The sequence below is a fragment of the Orbicella franksi genome, chromosome 4 (genome assembly GCF_964199315.1).
Source record: "Orbicella franksi chromosome 4, jaOrbFran1.1, whole genome shotgun sequence".
Taxonomy (NCBI): Eukaryota; Metazoa; Cnidaria; class Anthozoa; order Scleractinia; family Merulinidae; genus Orbicella; species Orbicella franksi.
The window spans coordinates 3,979,792-3,998,595 of NC_138148.1; the positions used below are offsets into that span (position 1 = coordinate 3,979,792).

General features: G+C 38.0%; 1 protein-coding gene across 1 annotated transcript; it reads right to left on the minus strand.

Moving 5' to 3' along the window:
• Positions 1-7,453: 7,453 nt before the first annotated feature.
• LOC145486001 (dihydroxyacetone phosphate acyltransferase-like) lies at positions 7,454-18,399 on the minus strand. Its single transcript, XM_081464691.1, has 14 exons — positions 18,083-18,399; positions 17,402-17,578; positions 15,565-15,898; positions 13,942-14,093; positions 13,448-13,578; positions 12,767-12,918; positions 12,176-12,247; positions 11,249-11,554; positions 10,685-10,764; positions 10,173-10,316; positions 9,672-9,777; positions 9,111-9,204; positions 8,557-8,624; positions 7,454-8,421 (listed from the first exon to the last, which is right to left on the minus strand). The coding sequence occupies exons 1-14, from the start codon at positions 18,248-18,250 to the stop codon at positions 8,360-8,362; spliced, it is 2,046 nt and encodes a 681-aa protein (XP_081320817.1). The 5' UTR covers positions 18,251-18,399; the 3' UTR covers positions 7,454-8,359.
• Between the last annotated feature and the right edge of the window lie 405 nt (positions 18,400-18,804).

Sequence of the window (18,804 nt, forward strand, 5' to 3'; positions counted from 1 at the left end):
GCGTCACATATTTATTCTAGCTGGAATGTTATTTGTTTGTTGTTTGCTTGAATACTGACACCAAAACTTTATTCACATGCAACAAACTGTTGTTTTCTTGAGAAAAAGAAAATACTCAAACTACACTTTGAAATCTATGTCAGTGAAACATCGCTACATCGAAAACATGACATTTCTCTCAAGGCTTGAGCCCACTTGTGCCCGGACACATGCAAGTACGTATCGAAACCAAACAACGCTCGTAAATATTTTCAGCCACCTGAAAAATTAATTTTGTTTTCTGTGTTCTAAACGTTAATTTTCCATATTAAATGGTGTAGCAAGACACTAATTTGCCCTAGGCGATGACATTTTTTCATTCACCTCCATGTTTAACACTGTACTTATATCAGTTACACAGAAGAAAAAGTAGTGCATGTTTATATAGATTTTGGTCAAGCTTCAAACATTGATGACCAAAAAATGATCGTGTTTACCAAAGCGCAATTAGAATTGTCATGCCGATAAAGTCATAAGCTCTATCAGTCGTTATAAATTAAGTTGCTGTTCGTTCTTGAATGCCTGACAATACTATTTTAAAACACATTTGATTTTGAGCAATTCCTTCTCTAAATGAATCGCCTTTAAAGTTCATTTGCGGCCTCGTATAAGGAAAGCATTGTTCGCACTGCAAATTATCATTGTATTATTAAACTGGAATTGTTCTCGTAAGTTGTCGTACATGGTTCTCTGTCTGCAGCATAAGTGGATCACTTCGTTAAATCTTCGTTCGCAAAGCCAAGCCGAGAGTAAGTTGAAATGCTACTTTAGAATCTTTGTTTTTCACAATGTTTATATCAAAATAAATTTGTAACAATTACTAGTACCACCACCACGTTTTTATTCTGTTAAATTTGAATTCAAAATGTCAGTAAAAAGCACTTCAATTTTTCATTGCGGAGAATATTCGGCCATTTCAAGTTGTCCTTTAATATAATAAATTGCGATGTTCAACCTTTCACTTCAGTCTCAAACTCAAAATAGTAATTTTCCCAATTGATTATCACACATTTCTTTTGTTCTTAGTTTGTGAATTTGGTAACATTGCCTTTGTAACATACTTGACAACGCAACAAGGTACGATGAGGTTATATTTTGATCACTCTTGGACTGAATCCGTTAATGGTAAACGACTAGAGAAACAAGAAAACGACTTATCTGAAGTAAGATATTTCCAGGCCTGGGTCCAAAAGCCAGTACACTGCAATCCAAAATGACTACATATTTCTTTGAAAGGGCATTTAACCTAGAAAGAAAGGAAACATCAACAAAATAACTGGTTAATATTGATTGTATCACTTAACACTTACTGTTTTCACAATGTTCTTACGAAAGTTATAATAATTAACACCAGCATGTTGTTTTATTCTGTTAACTTTGATTCCATTATGTCACTGGACAAGTCTCCAATCCTCAAGTAAAATTCCTCTTACTAGTTACAATATATCCTGATTCTAATATTTTCTCTCTAACTGAGATACTTATAACAAGGGTCAGGAAGGCATTTATATGGTCAGACTCTGATCACTCTTTGGACTGAAACCGTTCAATGGTAAACAGAGAAGAAAACGACTTACCTGAAAAAAAGGTGTTTTCAATGGCTGTCAACTTGACCCAGGCTTCGAGACCTTACACACTTTGATCCAGCATGGCTACACTTTCTACTGAAACGATGCTTGCATTCAACCTGGTGATAAAAAGAGCAAAAAACGACAAATGAAATTACTTTTCAACGATTATCGGATCTCCAGTTGTGTTAATTTCGAATATTTGCCCGTAAATACACATTTACAGTGCTTTTCTAAAGCATTACTTTATTGAAATTGATGAACAAATCTCTCGCAATCGTGTTACTTTTAAGAATTCGTTCGGAAGTCAGAACAATTCCTCGTTGCCCAACCGGTATCTAAGAGTTTATGGGTTCGAATCCCGTCACGGACTGAGATGTTCAATTCTTTGTCCCAAGCTCACCACAGGATCAAAATTTCATCTTTCACTAAACAAATTCGAGACGTGTTTATAAATTTAATAACAGACAATTCTGCAGTGACTTCTTAAAGCAGGTATCAATACTGTATGGTAAAACTATTTAAGAAAACACTAAATTTTTTTTGGCCGGCAAATCTCAAACAAACTTCCTGGTTCTGCCGAGGACATTAAAATAGTTAAAGATTTTCTCTGCAAGATACTTTGAAATGTATTGACATGGAAGGAGATTTTATTAACTTTGGACTGAAACCGAAAACAAAGGAAAATTTGAGGTGCCGGACTTATTGTAGAGAAAAAGCGTTTCCAGCCATTAGCAAGCAGTGAACTACTGATTGAAACCACTGAGTCCAAGAGCTAACGAAGTTGCTTTTCTTGCATTGGCAAATTTTCAGTCTTTCGTTTCATAAATTTTCCAGAAACCAAGTGAAGCAAGTTGCAGATAAATTTCTAACACCGCCAAAAAATATTTTATGAACGTTACTGCTTAGCTTTGGTGGTACATTTAGACAACATTTCTCAGTTAATGAATAGAAAACTGCGAAGATAATATCTGGTCTATCTGAACCAAGATGTTTGCAATACTTACTTTGTACCAAAGAACATTAGAGCCACGCATTGTCGTACAAAATGGATTTGTTTTCTCTCAGCATATCTTTTACAAAACCTGCATGAAAAAGAAAAGAGGAAGCTTTGATATACTGACTTTTAAAAATTGCGTTAGGCTTAGGAATTTGGTCAAAACAATGCAGAGCTAGCGGTTCACAGAGACATTTAAAGCATAAATGCTATTCAGGCAGCGTTTGAACGCACAGAGCAGTATAAAATTATTATTATTTTTTTTGCTACATGAAGACAGTTTATTTGGTTATTTCCCTCAGGATGTACTCAACATGATAAAAGAAAATCAATTATTTTCTTTCTTGGACTGATACTGTAAATGGTAGAAGACAGAAGAGTTAAGAAAATGACAACGAGCTTATCTGACTATAAAATCTTTCAGATGTCGTCTGCTTGCATCGAAGCGAAGGGTAAAACACTACAATCCAAAATGGCTGCATTTTCTTTCAATGCACGTGCACTCTGTGTTCAACCTTGGAAAAAAGAGAGCAAATGTTAATAAATAAAGTAAATCTCCTTTTATTCAATAGAACAGTCTTGTAGTTGTACAATCATGATGTCGCTATTTTCAGGCATATTACATTGTATTCGCTAGCCTGAAATCAAGAGACTAGAGAAATGCATTTTATAGTGGTGGCTGGCTTTCTTTTCGCTTAGAGAATTTACTGAGAACAAACGTGTTAGGTCTGGGATTCTGGTGGTATATTGTATTTCGATCAATCTTGCTCTGAATTAAATCGTTTACCAGGAAAACGACGAACAAATGACAAAACTACGATGTACTTATCTGAAATCAGTCATTTCCTGTGGTCAACTACCAGGTTGCGCTAGAGCCCAAGAACTACAATCTGCAATCCAAAAAGGCTTCTGTTACATTTTAATATAAATTACCATACACTAGAACAAAAAAATCATAAAATTGTAGCAAGGGTCAAACTGAGCCATAGCAATCAATTTATCGTGATAGCTATCTTAGTCAGAATTTTTAAATCAGACTTTATAACAAGGTCAGATCATACTTGTAAAATAAAGATAAAAACCTAGAATTTGCCTGAAATTGGAGTTGATCGCAATATGAAGAGACTGATGAGGAAAGAACGGAGCTTCAAAGCTGAACACGGCTGCTCATAATGGTTACATTTCCTTTGGGTTCCCCTCTGTTCGTCTAATGCCAGAAGGAGAGAGGAAACTGTCAAAAATATATCACCTTTGAGTTTGAGGTGTTATCAGTCGGTCAATCAGTTTGGTAGTTAGAAACCGGCCATATAACATCGGACAATATCGCCTGCATTAGCAAATTTCTTAATGTTCTCTTAGGATTATTTTCTCGCCAGAATTCAACGCACGTTTCAGTTGCTCAAAATTGGTTCCATTCGTCAAGTAATTTCTGATTTCACGAAAATGTGAGCAATTATGAAAACATGACGATAAATGAACAAAAGCCACAATGCAATTATAACTCAAATCTGCCTTTACGTCTGAAATTCTAACCAAATATTTTGATATTACTTACCCGAAAATGTATCAGAAATCAATCGTGTGGCAAAGGACGGTACAAGGATGGCTGTGTAGCATCTCAACAAAGTCGCTCTCAAAGTAAAACCGACTAAATTAAACTCCAATTAAAACATTCACGAGCAGTAAGTTCAGCAATTGTATGGAAACAAACTGTTCCTGCATGAGAAAAGAATTTAAATTCTCAGGGAATATTATTGACGTAACTTTAAAACTGTTGACATTAAGTCAGTCAGATCTTCATACCCTTTGCAACTCAGAGCATCGGAGCAATGGACAAAAAACCGGGTCTAAAACACAAGTCACATTCCACACGTCAAGAGTAGAAATCCTTACTCTACTGATGAATAACTATGCCAAAAGTTCCCCCTCGATCTAAAACAACATTTTCGCAGAGTGCTAGGGCTAATTAGGGTTAGGAGACTGAATTTTGGTGCTGTTTAGTTATCTGTAGCACAGTGACTCTGTACTCTGACCTGTGGAATGTGACCGGTAGTTCAGACCCGCCGTGGACAACATTAAACAGGTACAAATACGACGAACAAGAGAGCTAGTATTTCTGAAATGTGGTATTCAGTAAGAAACTTTCAAACCTGCTATTCCGATGTATTTGTCTAAACGAACTTGGTAATTCTTTATTCCGAAAGTTTCACACCCTCCCAGTATTCAACAATTTCTTCACTGTGTGGACGTAAAAAATTGCTTAACGAACTGGTTATACTAAACCACTAAACTGCGGAAAAGGGCAAGCGTAGCGAAACGAGGCGAAAAGCGAACAAGGTCATGAAATGAAAAAACCAAAGCGTATACTTATCTGCGAAGGGGAGCACATCGACGAAGATACTGGTTCACCTTCACAACACACGACGCTTTCTGACGCTAAAATGAACGGAATGTCCTTTGAGACTTCCTTACATACACGATTAAAATTCATTCCACCCACTAGAAAAGTGTTTGCCGCATCAGAATATTTCATTGAGATTTCTGTGCGTCAAACAATAGAGCAGACAATGATAGTCAATAAAAAAATATCGAATAAAGCACGCACTCAGTAGCCAGTTATTTTCTTCTAAAAAAGTACAGGTATTTCAAATGAAATTCGTTGAATAGTTTTCAAGAAGTTGACTCTTGAAGTCCTTTGTGATATCACTTAAAACCCCAAGGAAAGACTGAATATGTGTCTTCGGGAGCTTTAAATTCATCGCCGCGTTTTAAATGCACAACGTGTCTTATTCTCAGTTGTGTTGGCATTTTACAGAGCCAAGCCCTGAAAACTAAAGGTGTCAGGTGTTTACCATGATAGGCACGGAAGGCGTGCTCGGACTATTCGGTGACAACACTGGGACTGTAAAATTGTGTAAAAGCAAAAAATATAAACATATCAAAAATAATTCTGATAAATGTATTTAACATCAATTCTGTCTTGAATTCCAAACATGATTTGTTACCCACAATGCAAGGTTTTGAGTTAGGGACAAAACTAGAGGTCCGGAACAATGCTTTTCTCTGACTTTCCCTTGATAAAAATGAAATTTCTCTAACCAAATAAACAGCAGACATAACTAGTAACGGTTTCTAGCCTGCCCTCAGGGGCAGCCCTCCTTTCCACCCATTCATTATGACTGACAAGTTTTTAACAAATCCTTTTTCATAGGGAAAATGTCTTTTTCCTGACCATTTCCTGACCTTTAGCAGGGTGTCTAAAAAAACTCGAATAGCGAATGGTGGTGAACAGTCACGGATAGTGGCGAATAGTCGTCAATAGTCACCGCTTTAGTTCAGCACTGGTCTGGGTTCGTTGAAACTGATCACGTGAAAAAACAAACAAACAAAAGAAACAGTAAAATAGTGCTCTGTGATTAGTTTATCAACTGAAAAGACACAAACGACCTGCTCTGATAACCGGTTATAAAAATAATAACATCTAAGCTACATCTTGCGTTAATTAATTATCCAAACAAGCATGAGAATTTCAGTGAATTTATTACCTCTTCTTCTCAGGACTTAGGCTAGGGCTGACACCAAGAAAACAGAAAACACAAGGATAACCTAATAGGTCTCTGTGAAGGTGGATGAAGGTGTATGAAGGCCTATAAAGGTGGATGAAGGTGAATGAAGGTCTATCAAGGTGGATGAAGGTCTATGAAGGAGGATGAAGGTAAATGAAGGTAAATGACGGTCAATGAAGGTCTATGAAGATGGATGAAGGTGTATGAAGGTGAATGAAGGTGTATGAAGGTGTGCGAAGGTCTATGAAGGTGTATGAAGGTGACTGAAGGTGAATGAAGGTGAATGAAGGTGAATGAAGGTGAATGAAGGTGTATGAAGGTGAATGACGGTGAATGAAGGTGGATGACGGTGAATGAAGGTGTATCAAGGTGTACGAAGTTCTAGGAAGGTGCATGAAGGTGGTGAAGGTGAATGAGGGTGTATGAAGGTGTATGAGGGTGGATGAAGGTGGATGAAGGTGTACGAAGGTGTATGAAGGTGAATTAAGGTGGATGAAGGTGGATGAAGGCGAATTAAGGTGCATGTAAGGTGTATGAAGGTGAATTAAAGTGTATGAAGGTCGATAAAGGTGTACGAATGTGAATGAAGATCTATGAACGTGTATATCAGTGAATGAAGGTGTATGGACGAACATGAAAGGTGGTGAAAGTATAGGAGAATCTTTGTTTACAATATTTGCCTCATTACCATAAGCGATACAGTTTCTGATGGAGCTACAAAGAGATTAATACTGAATATTGAAAGGGCACAGCACGATTAACTGTCCCAAGGAATTTGAGCGCGATGTATTGAATACTTTTTGTGCGACGAGGGTTTAAAAGCTCAAAATTTTACAAAGAATGTATGAGCTCATTAGCGCTTTTGCCACACAGAAATTTTGATGTTTTTGAAACCCAATTTCTCCTCGAATATTACACCCAAAGAACCAAAAATTTCACCACTTACTAAGTTTCACAAGCTCTTTAAGTTTTTCTAGTAAAATCGTGTCTAGCATGATGCCTTCTATGCGCAAAGTCGTATGTTAATGAGGAAAAATGTAAACAATGACGTCAGCAAAGATTCGCCTATATGATGTAAGCAATTATGTCAGCATATACAGGTTTGGTCAGCGGTTTATTATCAAAAGGCTCGGAGCCATTCCTGCCATTAACTTCATGTGATCCGTATTTTGTCTCTCATTAGCTGTTATTAATTACTTTCGCGCGAAATGTTTTCGCGTCGAATCAGATTTCTCCCTCTCGCAAGAAGGAATGAGTGAGAGTGATAACATAACAATAAATGATTTTTTCTTTACTTTTTTAACTTCGTTCTTTTATTCAGTGGAATTAGATTCATTATTTTGAGCTCAAAATTTACAAAAGTTAAATTACGTCAAATTTTTGCTTTCTGTTCTTAGTTAAAACTGAGCCATAACGCACATGAACGTCAATAGGCTACACAACTGATTGACAGTTATTGATTCACTCATTTATTGTAAAGGTTTATTTAATAATTGTCGCCTAAAGGAATCATTTTACAGTGTACGTTCTCAATATATCTTATCCGTCATTGGAAATTAATTAAATATTTTTCATTTAAAGAAATCATCTCGGTTCCTTCCATGTAGTAACTCCATCGTAGAAGATATATCTAGAGTAAGCTGTTCCAACAACCACTACATTGCATTCAAAGAAAATTGAATACACTGTTAGACTCAAAAGTAACAAAAAAATGGACTGTAATGAGTACGTTAAGCTGGAAAACAAAGGTTTGTGCAACATCGACTCTAACAGGTAAATGAAATAATGATAGCTTATTACTACATTCTTTTATTCTGATTTTCTTTTGTAAAAGAGCAAAGGACACTTAACTTGTTCCATAAACTGGAAGAGTCGTATCATGTGGATTTATATTAACCACTAGCTTAGTTATCAAATATATTTCAATGTCTCTTGAAGGTGAAGTTTTCTTTCAGTTTAAATCCAGACTAAACGAGATTTCAGCTAGATTATGAACTGTTGCCAGCTCTCTTCTCTTACAGTCGACAATTTCGCACGCGCTATCTTCTCCACCCTGTACGTGCGAGAAACTTAACTCGCTCCAAGAACTGTTCCACTTTGGTTTCAGTGACGCCTGTGTAAGGCATTGTTTTTACTCCATCTGAGAATCATCAGCCTTTTGTCCAGTGATAACGTTGTGTGCCGAGCACTCACAGCTTGGACAGATGCGAGGAGAACAGCGACGAATTGGACGGCAAGTCAAGAAATTCTCCTGAGGAAGATTAAACAAGAACATCATTTTAGTTTGACAAGACTATAGGTTTATTATTATCATCACTTCAAATTCTTTATCGAATTCACTTTGTTTTGCAAGGACAGCATTCAAGAAAATTAATTTGTTGCTCACCTATTTTCTGGCAGGTTTCAACAGCCTTCGCGCCGCTTGGAACTGAGATTAAAACAGCGCCATCAACACTACGAAAGATCACAGTTAAAACCGTTTAGACTGTAACATTTTAACGTAAATAAAGCTTGGAGCTTGGCACGATCAGACATAGTGGAAATTAAGTAACCACGATGGCGACGCCAAAGACAACGTCGATAAAAACCTGACTTAAAATTTTACTTACAAGTCAAAGCGATATTCTATAGTCATTCATAACTTTGTTTATCACTGTTTTTGTTCATGTCGAAACTGAATCTGAAACACAAGTTATATTAGTCGTTGTGGTTCACATTCTCCAGACAACGCAGAATTTGGTCATTTCACGTTGTTATTTTGCAAAGGACGGCAAAGAAATGCACCAAGAATTATAACGCACGTGCACAGCCTCTGTACTGCTCAAAAACCCTTTTGTTCAACGACGTTCCCATGCCGTTACCGTTGTGGTTCATTTAAACTCCTTGTTGATGAACAAGAGCCGAGAAATTTAGTATGCACCGGGAACCGCGCGGTTTTACCTTTTAGATGCTTTGAGGACTCGCAATTCGACCAAAGCCATAACAGAATTCCTTAACAAGTCGAGTGAGAGGACTTCATAGAACTTGACATCTCCTGAAGAAAACAACATGCACACAAACTGTTTTAAACAGTGACAGAAAACCAGTAAAAAGTGCATTTTGATTGTGATAATATATAGTAAGAATAAAAGCGATAGTTTCTTTCTGTGGTTCAATTTTGTAGAACATCACTTGACAGATGGCGAGAGCTAATTTAAACAGATTATAGATTGAAAATTATAGATGACAGATAGATTATTACATGTGAATAGAACTACCCATTTTATCTTGTTTTCATTTACGCCGGCTAAAAACAAGATAATGATGCTATAGTGGAGGAGAGGGGGTTAGGGGAGTGCGATGAGAGAATAGACAAAGTATGACCATAAAGTAATTTTTTTTAATTTGGCAGATTGGTCATCACATTCCTTCGGTTCATAGAACACATTTTCTAACCCCGAGGATATGTTCCCAAACATTGTGCCTACGGTTGTCTCGAGGGTGTTAGTGAGCCTCGCTTACCAGTAAGGACAAGTTCTGCTGCACTGTCCTGAGTTTGCCTTACAATCTCAGTCAGCGGTCTTTCGTGGTTACCATCAGGATAATTGACAAAGAACTGGGACGTAATCTAAAAAAAGCAAATTAAAAAGCCTTCAAAACTACTCAACATAATTAATAGGGAGTTTTAAGTAATGACGACGGCGACCCCGAGGACAACGCCGAGTAAAAAATGAATTTATATTTTACCTTCGAATTTCGCAATTGTCTAGATCTGTTCAGTGCGCCTATCAGTCTCAGAACTTGCTCAAGCTAAATATGTAACACCAGCGTTCAATTGCAAATGAAAATAACGCACGTGCACAGCCATTACTCTACTCATTGGTGACGCTCTCGTTGTGGTTTGCTGAAGTGCTCTATCACTTTGAGTAAACAAATTGTGGGGAATGAAATAACATAGTTTTGTCACGTGTATTTGGTCGGACAGCTCCATATGAACTGAGAAGTCTCTCTTATGTTACTCACCCAGTATGCTGTCAAAATTGGTCTCCACATGTTAGCGCTAAAGCTCACATCTTTGTCCTGAAGTATCGCAACTTTGCCATTGCGAACACTTATCGAGCCGTGCTCCTCTAGTAACTGAGTTGTCTCCCGAAAGTATTCAAAAGTCTGAAAAAAAGAAGAAAAACGAAAAAAGGCTTGAGTTATTGGCAAGCTGGAGTAGAGGCGTTCGAGCTCTTGCCAAATACCAAAGCATCGTCGGTCGTAACGAGTGATACTTTTTCAAAATTAAATTTTCCGTTGTACAAAGTGATTTTGTACTCAGCCTTTATATTCCTTAAGCATAATATGCGGGCTGTTGACAAGACAGCTTCTCTCAATCTTGTCTCGCAATGCATGTGGTGCAGTCCTGTGTCAATGTGGGAACATTTCTCAGGACTGTTTCACGGAAACGCTACAGTGTTCATCAAGTTTTATAAAGCAAGTTGCACGAGATTGCATAGTGTGGCATGAATTAAGTAAATTGTGATGATAACCTCATTAGTTCTTTCCGTGACTTGAGGAACTTCTTTCACCAGCAGCTTGGCCAGGAACTGAAAGTCAGCGAACAATTGAACTAACGAGGAGAGGAAGAAAACAAAGTCAACAACGATGTTGCTTTTGGGCCTCGTCCACGCTACGCCGGAAAGATTTGATAACGGTGTTTTCACTCTGAAAACGCATCAAATCTTTTCACATGTCCACATAACGCCGGGGAATTTAAAAACGCAACAATCACCCGTCATTTTGGATTTGTGTTTGAGGAAAACTCGGGCAGGGAAATTTAATTAATCACATGATTATTGTGACGTTATCGCTTTCGATAAGCTCCGTTCTTCAAATCTTTTCCGTCCACACTAAACCGCAAAGCAAGCGTTTTCAAATCCCTCCGGCTTGAAGAGCGTTTTTTTCCAAAGCTCCATTCACGTGACGGATTAGTGTGGACGGTAGACCCAAACGTAGAAATAAAGCTGCGTTTTCAAATTTCTCCGGCCTGGTGTAGACGGGGCCTCGGAATTCAACAGTACTAACGTATATAGGACAGAAAATTGTCAACAAACCCAAATGTTTTTCGGAAGAAGGTTGCTTGTGTGCTGCTAGGGAAAACATTCCAATTCTGAAGAAATCATACAAGATGACATTCCTCTTGCACGCTAATAGCATTTGCATAGCAGCCTCGTCTTTGATGTTCGTGGCAGAATGGTTGAGATGTGTGCTGTTGTTTGCAGCTTTTCCAGGGGCCGTTTGCTCCCTATTTTCGCTCGCTTTATTGCCTCTGATCTTTACAAGTCCGTTTTCTGTTTTTTCCAAAGACGACTTCAGGAAATTAATGCTTTCACTGACAAGGGCCACATTATTTGAATCTCCTGGAGGTAGAAATTCAGTAGGAAAAAAAATTAGCACAAGAAATGTTACATCCAACCACTAACTCGTGTTTCCGAGAAGTAAAAAAATGTTTCAACGACTTCTTTGTTTCTAATGTTCTCTCTTTGAACAGTACTCTCTTGTTTTCACCTTCCCAGAATACCAAAACGCATTTTTGGTCTTACCAGAGGGATAAGATCAACGAGGGTCAAACAGAACGATCTCGAAAGCGATAATATGTCCAAGGATTACTCTGTTGATCTCGGGACAGAAATGAAGTTCAGAACGGATCAAACTAAATAAAATACATACGCTTAGTATTTGTAAAAAGTAAGTTACTTCTCTCACGTTATTTCCTCCAAGACTTAATGTAAGTTGTTTCTCGTGACTCAGTAAGCCTACAATTCTGGACTGTTGGACCAGACTGTTGTCTATTTTCTCAGACCGTCACCGAGTGCGACACAAAACAAACTTGCAAGGGAAAAAAATGGCCACCCATTCTCTCTTTCGTCTCGCACCCGACGGACTATGAGAAAAGAAGGAGCTGCTTGTTGTGTAGGAAGTTACACCACAGGAGAGAAACAGAAGAAGGTAGAAGAAGAAGGTAGAAGTAAAATACAAACCTGCAGATTTGATTGGTATACTCCACATGTGACACAGTTCTTTTAGCCACGTGAATTTTTCTACCAGTTCATCTGCAAAGTTTTGCAACAACAAGAAAACAACAGGTATTCCAATCGCGTTCCCAGAGCCAGCCAGAAAATGTTCCGGTTTGATCGTGCGCATGCGTTCAAGTTCAATAATGGTTCTTGAACATGCGCAGCGAGGGTAACTGCTGTAACTAATCCTGGCTCCCTTAACGACTTTTCCCGGAGGTTTCGATTTCTTGGTGCTATAACCAAAAGGATTACGTTCTCTGGGAACGATATTGCAGGCATTCAGGAACACTCCATGAACCAGTCACTTAAGTAATTTAAATCAATTAATATGTTACATTGTAACATTAAATTCAATTAATTTGTTACACTGGCCATTGACTAACAGTGGGATGCCTGATAGAGCGTTTTCACAAGGTGGTCATGTTGGTGTTCCCAAACAAATATGAAACTTTTCTCCTTTGAAAAACGAGCTCAATCAATGCAAAGTTTCTTATTGTTTCCACAGAAATTTTTAATTTGTTACTACACTAGCACCCTCATTCCAACCAAACATACCAAAATGGAGTCCTTGTAAGTTCTGTAGCATTATTGAGGCCACAAGAACACTAGAAGAGCTGATCATGCCTGCTTGAAGATCGCAGAGGACTTTGTAACCAAGGGATTTGACAACCTTTTTCTCTTCATCAGACAAAAAATGAAACAAATGTCTGAAAAAGAAACAAAAAGAAGAGCTTAATTAGAACATGACATTGGTGAAACTTGGAAACAGTCATGAATCTGCATTACAAACAAGGCTATTATTTGAACTTAACTAGACGATATACCTAGAGGCAGCGTGGCTGAGTGATTTAGGGTGCTAGTCTTGTAATCTGGAGGACCCAATTTCAAGCCCTTCCCCCTTAGCACTAACTGGCTTGGTTCTTAGTGGTTCTGAATTCACTCTTCATTAATGTGCTTTGTAAATAGCCAACTGGTCTGCATCCTTCCAGTTGGGAATAATTTATAATTATTTATTGGAGGTCAAGGGGGTATTGATTTAACCTGCTTTCTCAGCACAGTCATGCACCTGAACATTAATTTGAAACAGAACAACTTGCTGTTTGAGATCATGACAAATGAGTGTCAGAAGATAGCTTCAAATATACTAACAGCATAAACTGCAATTATAAATCAACAGAGGAGCGTTTAAATTATCTGTGACAAGAAAAAAGTGCAATGCTGCTTCTTTAAATTAACCTTGGTATAGATGCATTGTGCGCTCTGTTGAGCTTTCCTTCTGTGAATCTGCTCAGAGGTATGAGCTCTCCAATATGAACGTGGATACTTCCATAGTCCTCCGTCAGCACAGACCTGCTTTTGATCAAACCCTATAAAGAAAAACAATTAAATCAAACACACTCAAGACCAGTAAGAATTTTAATGTGACAACAAGGGATGTCACTAATGACTAAGAATTTTAATGGCAAGGCTGTCACTAAGGGCCGAGGGATAGCGTCTGGGGCGATTTCCTCACATTGAAACAAAAGCTAGCCATTTAGCACTGAAAAAAATACACATCTAGACAAGAAAAATATGGAACATTGCAAGGATATCCCACAAAAAGGGACAGAAACAACCTCTCTTAAGGACAAGCCTCATAAAAATGACATCTTATCTTGCATGGGTTGAACTCACTTAGAACTATTACATTTCAGGGAAACACACTGGGCTACATTAATCTCTGTACTCACTCTTAGAGATTCCTTTGGTTTGGGTATTCCCAACAGCTCATATGCATAGAGTGATTCTTCTGGTATTCTGTCATAACTAAAAGTGATTGGACAGATCAGGATGTCCGGCACCCGAGCGTTGGTGTACATGTCAAGAACCATGGAAAGGACACCTAATAAACAAAATTTCCAAAGTCAATTGGTGATTCACTGTGAAAATTTACAGTGAGGACAAAACTGGACAGTCATTGTCTTATTCAAATTTCACTTAAGCTTGAGCAGTCTGATCAATATGACTTTGTATAATATATAGATTTAGGCCAGCCTAAAAGCATAGCTCCTGGGCCGGGTTGTTCAGAGCCAAATTAAGCTAGCCCAGGAAAAGGTACATGTAGAATTTTGATTTGAGTTTTGAAACTTTGCATTGAGGTTTTCTGTATATTATTTGGCCTTCTGTTTTGAGTTTTAATAATCACTATGTACACAAAGAAAAAAACACCGAAAAACATTTGTATAGAAGGAAAAGTTATGATTTGGTTTGATTTGAGTTTTGTAACTTTGTATTGAGGTTTTCTGTATATTGCTTGGCCTTCTGTTTTGAGTTTTAATAATCACTATGTACACAAAAAAAGCAGCAAAAAACATTTGTATAGAAGAAAAAGTTATGATTCGGTTGACTTTTAATCCTGGGTTAGTGTTAACTGGCTTCCGAACAATCCTGTCCTGTTTTCAACAAGTTAACCTGAGATGAGACCGTGATCCAATCAAAAACCAGCCCTTGGTCAGCGGTCAACTTTAAAAAAAACATGTGACCTCGATGAGCTGTAAACTCTAGCCCGCGATATGGTCCGGTGATATTGGTCAGCGGATACCTTATTTTGACAGGTGTCAATTGATCGTAAAATGGATGTCTAATATCAAAGAAGTGCATGGTAAACCAAGGCTGCATGTCTCTGTCAACTTATTATTTGGAGTATGGCCGCCACGTTGCGTGACTCCGTTGTCGTTGTCATCCTTGCCGTCATGCGTAGGCGCCTGCGAGCAATACCGCTAGCCCTGATAACCATGAGAAAATCAACTCATGGGTTTCTTTTTCTTTCCTATAAGAGTATGGGGCTCTGCTTGGCGGCCCTTTGGGCCACCGCAGCTCTGCTATAAAATTTATTTCTTTATAAGTTACTGGACAATTCTTCACCTCCCCCCATGCCAGAGGGTGGTAAAGGGTGTTTTTGTGACCCGTGATCGGCCCTTTTTATTTCCTGTGAAATGTGAAATAGCCATTTTTTTTCCTCATGAATCGTGATCTCCATAGTCGCCGTGAACCGTGATTTTCCAAAATGTTCTCTTTTATTTTCCGTGAAGCGTGAAATGCCAATGTTGTATTTTTCGTGAATTGTGAAAGGGCTGCTTTATTTTCCATGAAACGTGATCTATACCTCCCCCCCTTTACCACCCTCATGTCAATGTTTGTTATTCTGTTACAAGTTGAGGAACTTTAGAACAGCTACAAGTACTAATGACTACAGTGAATTTAATATGCTAGTGAACTACTATGTTGGATAAGGTTATAAATGAGCAGATTATGCTTTGTACTCTGCGTCTGTTCTTTAAGATGCAATTTTAATTAATAAAATGAACACGTACCAAGTTTTGGCTGTAGAAACTTTCCAGTTCTACTTCTTGTTCCTTCTAAAAAGAACTCAAGCGGCTGATCACCATTCTGAAGTTGATTCTGAATGTACTCTGTAAACACAACCCAGTATAAGGGGTCAGACATGAAGGAGCGGCGCATGTAAAATGCTCCACTGTTTCTAAACAAGGTCCGTATAACACGCATGTTCATGAAATCTGCTGCAGCTGCAATAAACGGCAGTGGAATATCCATGGTGAAGCAGATGTATGATACAAGAAGAAAGTCCATGTAACTCCTGTGTGATGGAATAAACACCACAGGGTTGTTCTTTGCAGCATCCCTTAACTGAAAAAAAAAAAAAAAAAAAATACAGGAAAAATTGGGGTTACTGTGTATTACTTGGCATCACTGTGGAAGGTGCAGTTGCAGCCCAAAGGTTGGTTTGTTGGGCTCTAGATTGCACCTGCCCAAGTCACAGGAGACCTACTATATCTGAAGATGTTGAATAGATCCAAGGGGGTTCCAAATATTTCTGAGCACAATCTAGACATAATCGTTTTCCTGGTCCCAGGATGCGTTTTGCTAAATATGACTCCATCACAAATATTTCTCCCTTGAAAATCAGAGAATTGGGGATGTATCCCGTCACTTACACTGACTAATTTCGTTTCTTGCATTGAACTGAATTGGCTCCAGTTGCTATATTTTTCAAAATTCTGTTAGTTCAAGTTGTTATAGCTTAGCAAAAGCCTGAGGAATTGGTCTGTAGGTGTGAGTGGGAGCAAGATTGAAGTTTTTGACCCAAACTTGGCACAAGTCTCAGGCATAAGGCATGAGAGTTTGCAGATACTCTTGATCAAGAGGTACATATGTAATGTTGTATCCTTAGACAAAGCACTGCACTTTTAATAGCTTGCTCCACTCAAAAGTGTAAATAACTAATTGGCAACCTAAAAATAGTGCTGCATGAGAAATCCAGGGTTCTCATTAATTTAGGGAGTAGAGGGCTAGATTCATGAAGCACTGATGGCTGACACCAATTCAAGTGCTGAAGGGACAAGCCTCTGGGGAGGTCTGGGGGCATTCTCCACCAGAACATTTTAAATTGAGAGGCTCTGAAAAGCCATTTCATGCATTCTCTTGAACATATTTGTTACTAGACAAAAAAAAGTCAATTTTAGAAAAGGTCAAAACACCAAGAATATTAAGGGTTACTAACTAAGACTTTTTTCAGGTTTTATCCTGCAGCACTAGCATAATTGAAAACGTATGCCACACCCTGACCCCATGCCCCATCTCTAGCTACAGCCTTGACTGTCCTGAGACAAGGACAGTTAAGGTTCAGTCAGGTGCAAAAAAACACCTGTGTTTTTCCTAAAATTTATTACTCTTTACAACTAACCCACATATTATTTCACGAAAATGAGTGGCTCAGAAATTCAAGTAACAGATATTTTAGTCGATGGCCAGCACTTAAGGTCGTTTGCACTAATTGTTTCTGTGCATCCTTACTGTGCACGCAAATTCACATGCTATGTCATGCATGAGAGCGCACGCTAAGTAATAAAATAAGCAAATAAGAACCCCATTTTTTTACACTTCTGACATAACTAACTCATATTATCTTACTGTGGTAAAAGTCTCAGAAAAAAAATCAATGTTGGAAAATTTTCTCATGAACATCCTTAATGAGAACCCTAGGAACCTGTGATAGACAAGCAATGTCAAAATTCCTCACCACAAAGAGCTCTGAAAAAGGTTAATTGTTCCCTGTTCAGTAATATTTGCAAGCTTATGCCTTGTAAACTAATACCTATATATTTGCAGTTACAGTTAATTAATACTTACCCTCTCCAGGCCTTCTCTGTTGATGAGAACTTTGCGGAAGAGTGTGCAAAGAATTTTACGAAGCATCAGTGCCATAACTCTGATGCTACTAAGGTTAAAATTATGGCCCATTTCTTCTAAAATTGCTTTCACTTCATCAGTAACGGATTCAACAGTAGCATTTTTTTCTTCAGCAGTCTGCAAATTAATGATGAAATCAGAAGAAATGAAAACTACAGTAACTCATATATAGTATTAAATTTAATTGGCCAGTGATAGTAATTATTTGCCTTTCACTGACTTGGTAATGTGCACACACTCTACTATTTTTGGTTAATATGCCTTGACCTTAAACCAATTATTCTCTAGTCTGGCGGTCCCATTCAGTCAATAAGCTCATAAAATTTGCTAAATTTATGTTCCAAACCGCCTCATTAATCATTAGAAATTCATTTAGCACATTTGCAAAGTAAGATGTCAAATTTTATTTCCTACATTAAAAAGATAAAGCCAAGTCCAAGCTATTAAAGTTTTCTATCTATATATAGAAAAAGAAACAGCTGTTTTTGTGTATATTTTTGTGAAAATAATAATATAAAACCCCTTTGCATGATTATAGATATTATTTTACATAGCTACAGGTCAGAAATAAAAACCCTGGTAAATGTTGATAATATTGGCTTGATATTATGGGCTTATTACCTTTTCGATAACATGCTGCACACGTCTGGAGTTCAGAACATCGGATTTTATCTGCTGTGGTGTCCTAGTCAGAGCGAATTTGTAGCCTTGAGGGGCATATCGCTTCAAGCTCCACAACAAGTCGCTCCAACCGCCCTCCTGCAACAAATCCAGATCAAACGGCTCCATACTGAAGGTAAACAATCAATTGTCGGTGCTCATAGACTCGTTTATTTCGCACTTTATAGTTAACTTTATTTTGTATCCGGAAATGAGATTTAGTGCTCCATTCTAAGTGCTCCAAGCAGACGTTTGAAGCATGACCTGCAGTTTTGCGCAAGCCTTTTCACGCATTGTGCGTGTGTCGTGGTGACTATTGTTTTCGAAGATGAACCTTGGACTGTGGACTTGGGAACTATGGACTAAAGATCGACTGCACACTTCACCAAGATCAGAAACCCTCTCTCAGTTAGCATTTATAAGTTGAGAAACGGATAAGCGTTTTCTGTGAACCTAGTAATAATTTCTGACAATCATATGTGGGCGGGCTGGGGGCTGAGTTAGAGGCGTTGGCCACAGCAGCCGGCAGCCCAGAGGAAGATGAAAATAATTATTCGCTTTCTTCCGGGTAAAAAAATACATCAATAAAAACACATTAAAAAACATCTTAAAAAAAACTTCCGCGGCTCAATTTAAGGAAGTCATTGCAAAGTTTCCATTTGCTAGCAAGTGACGAAAACAAC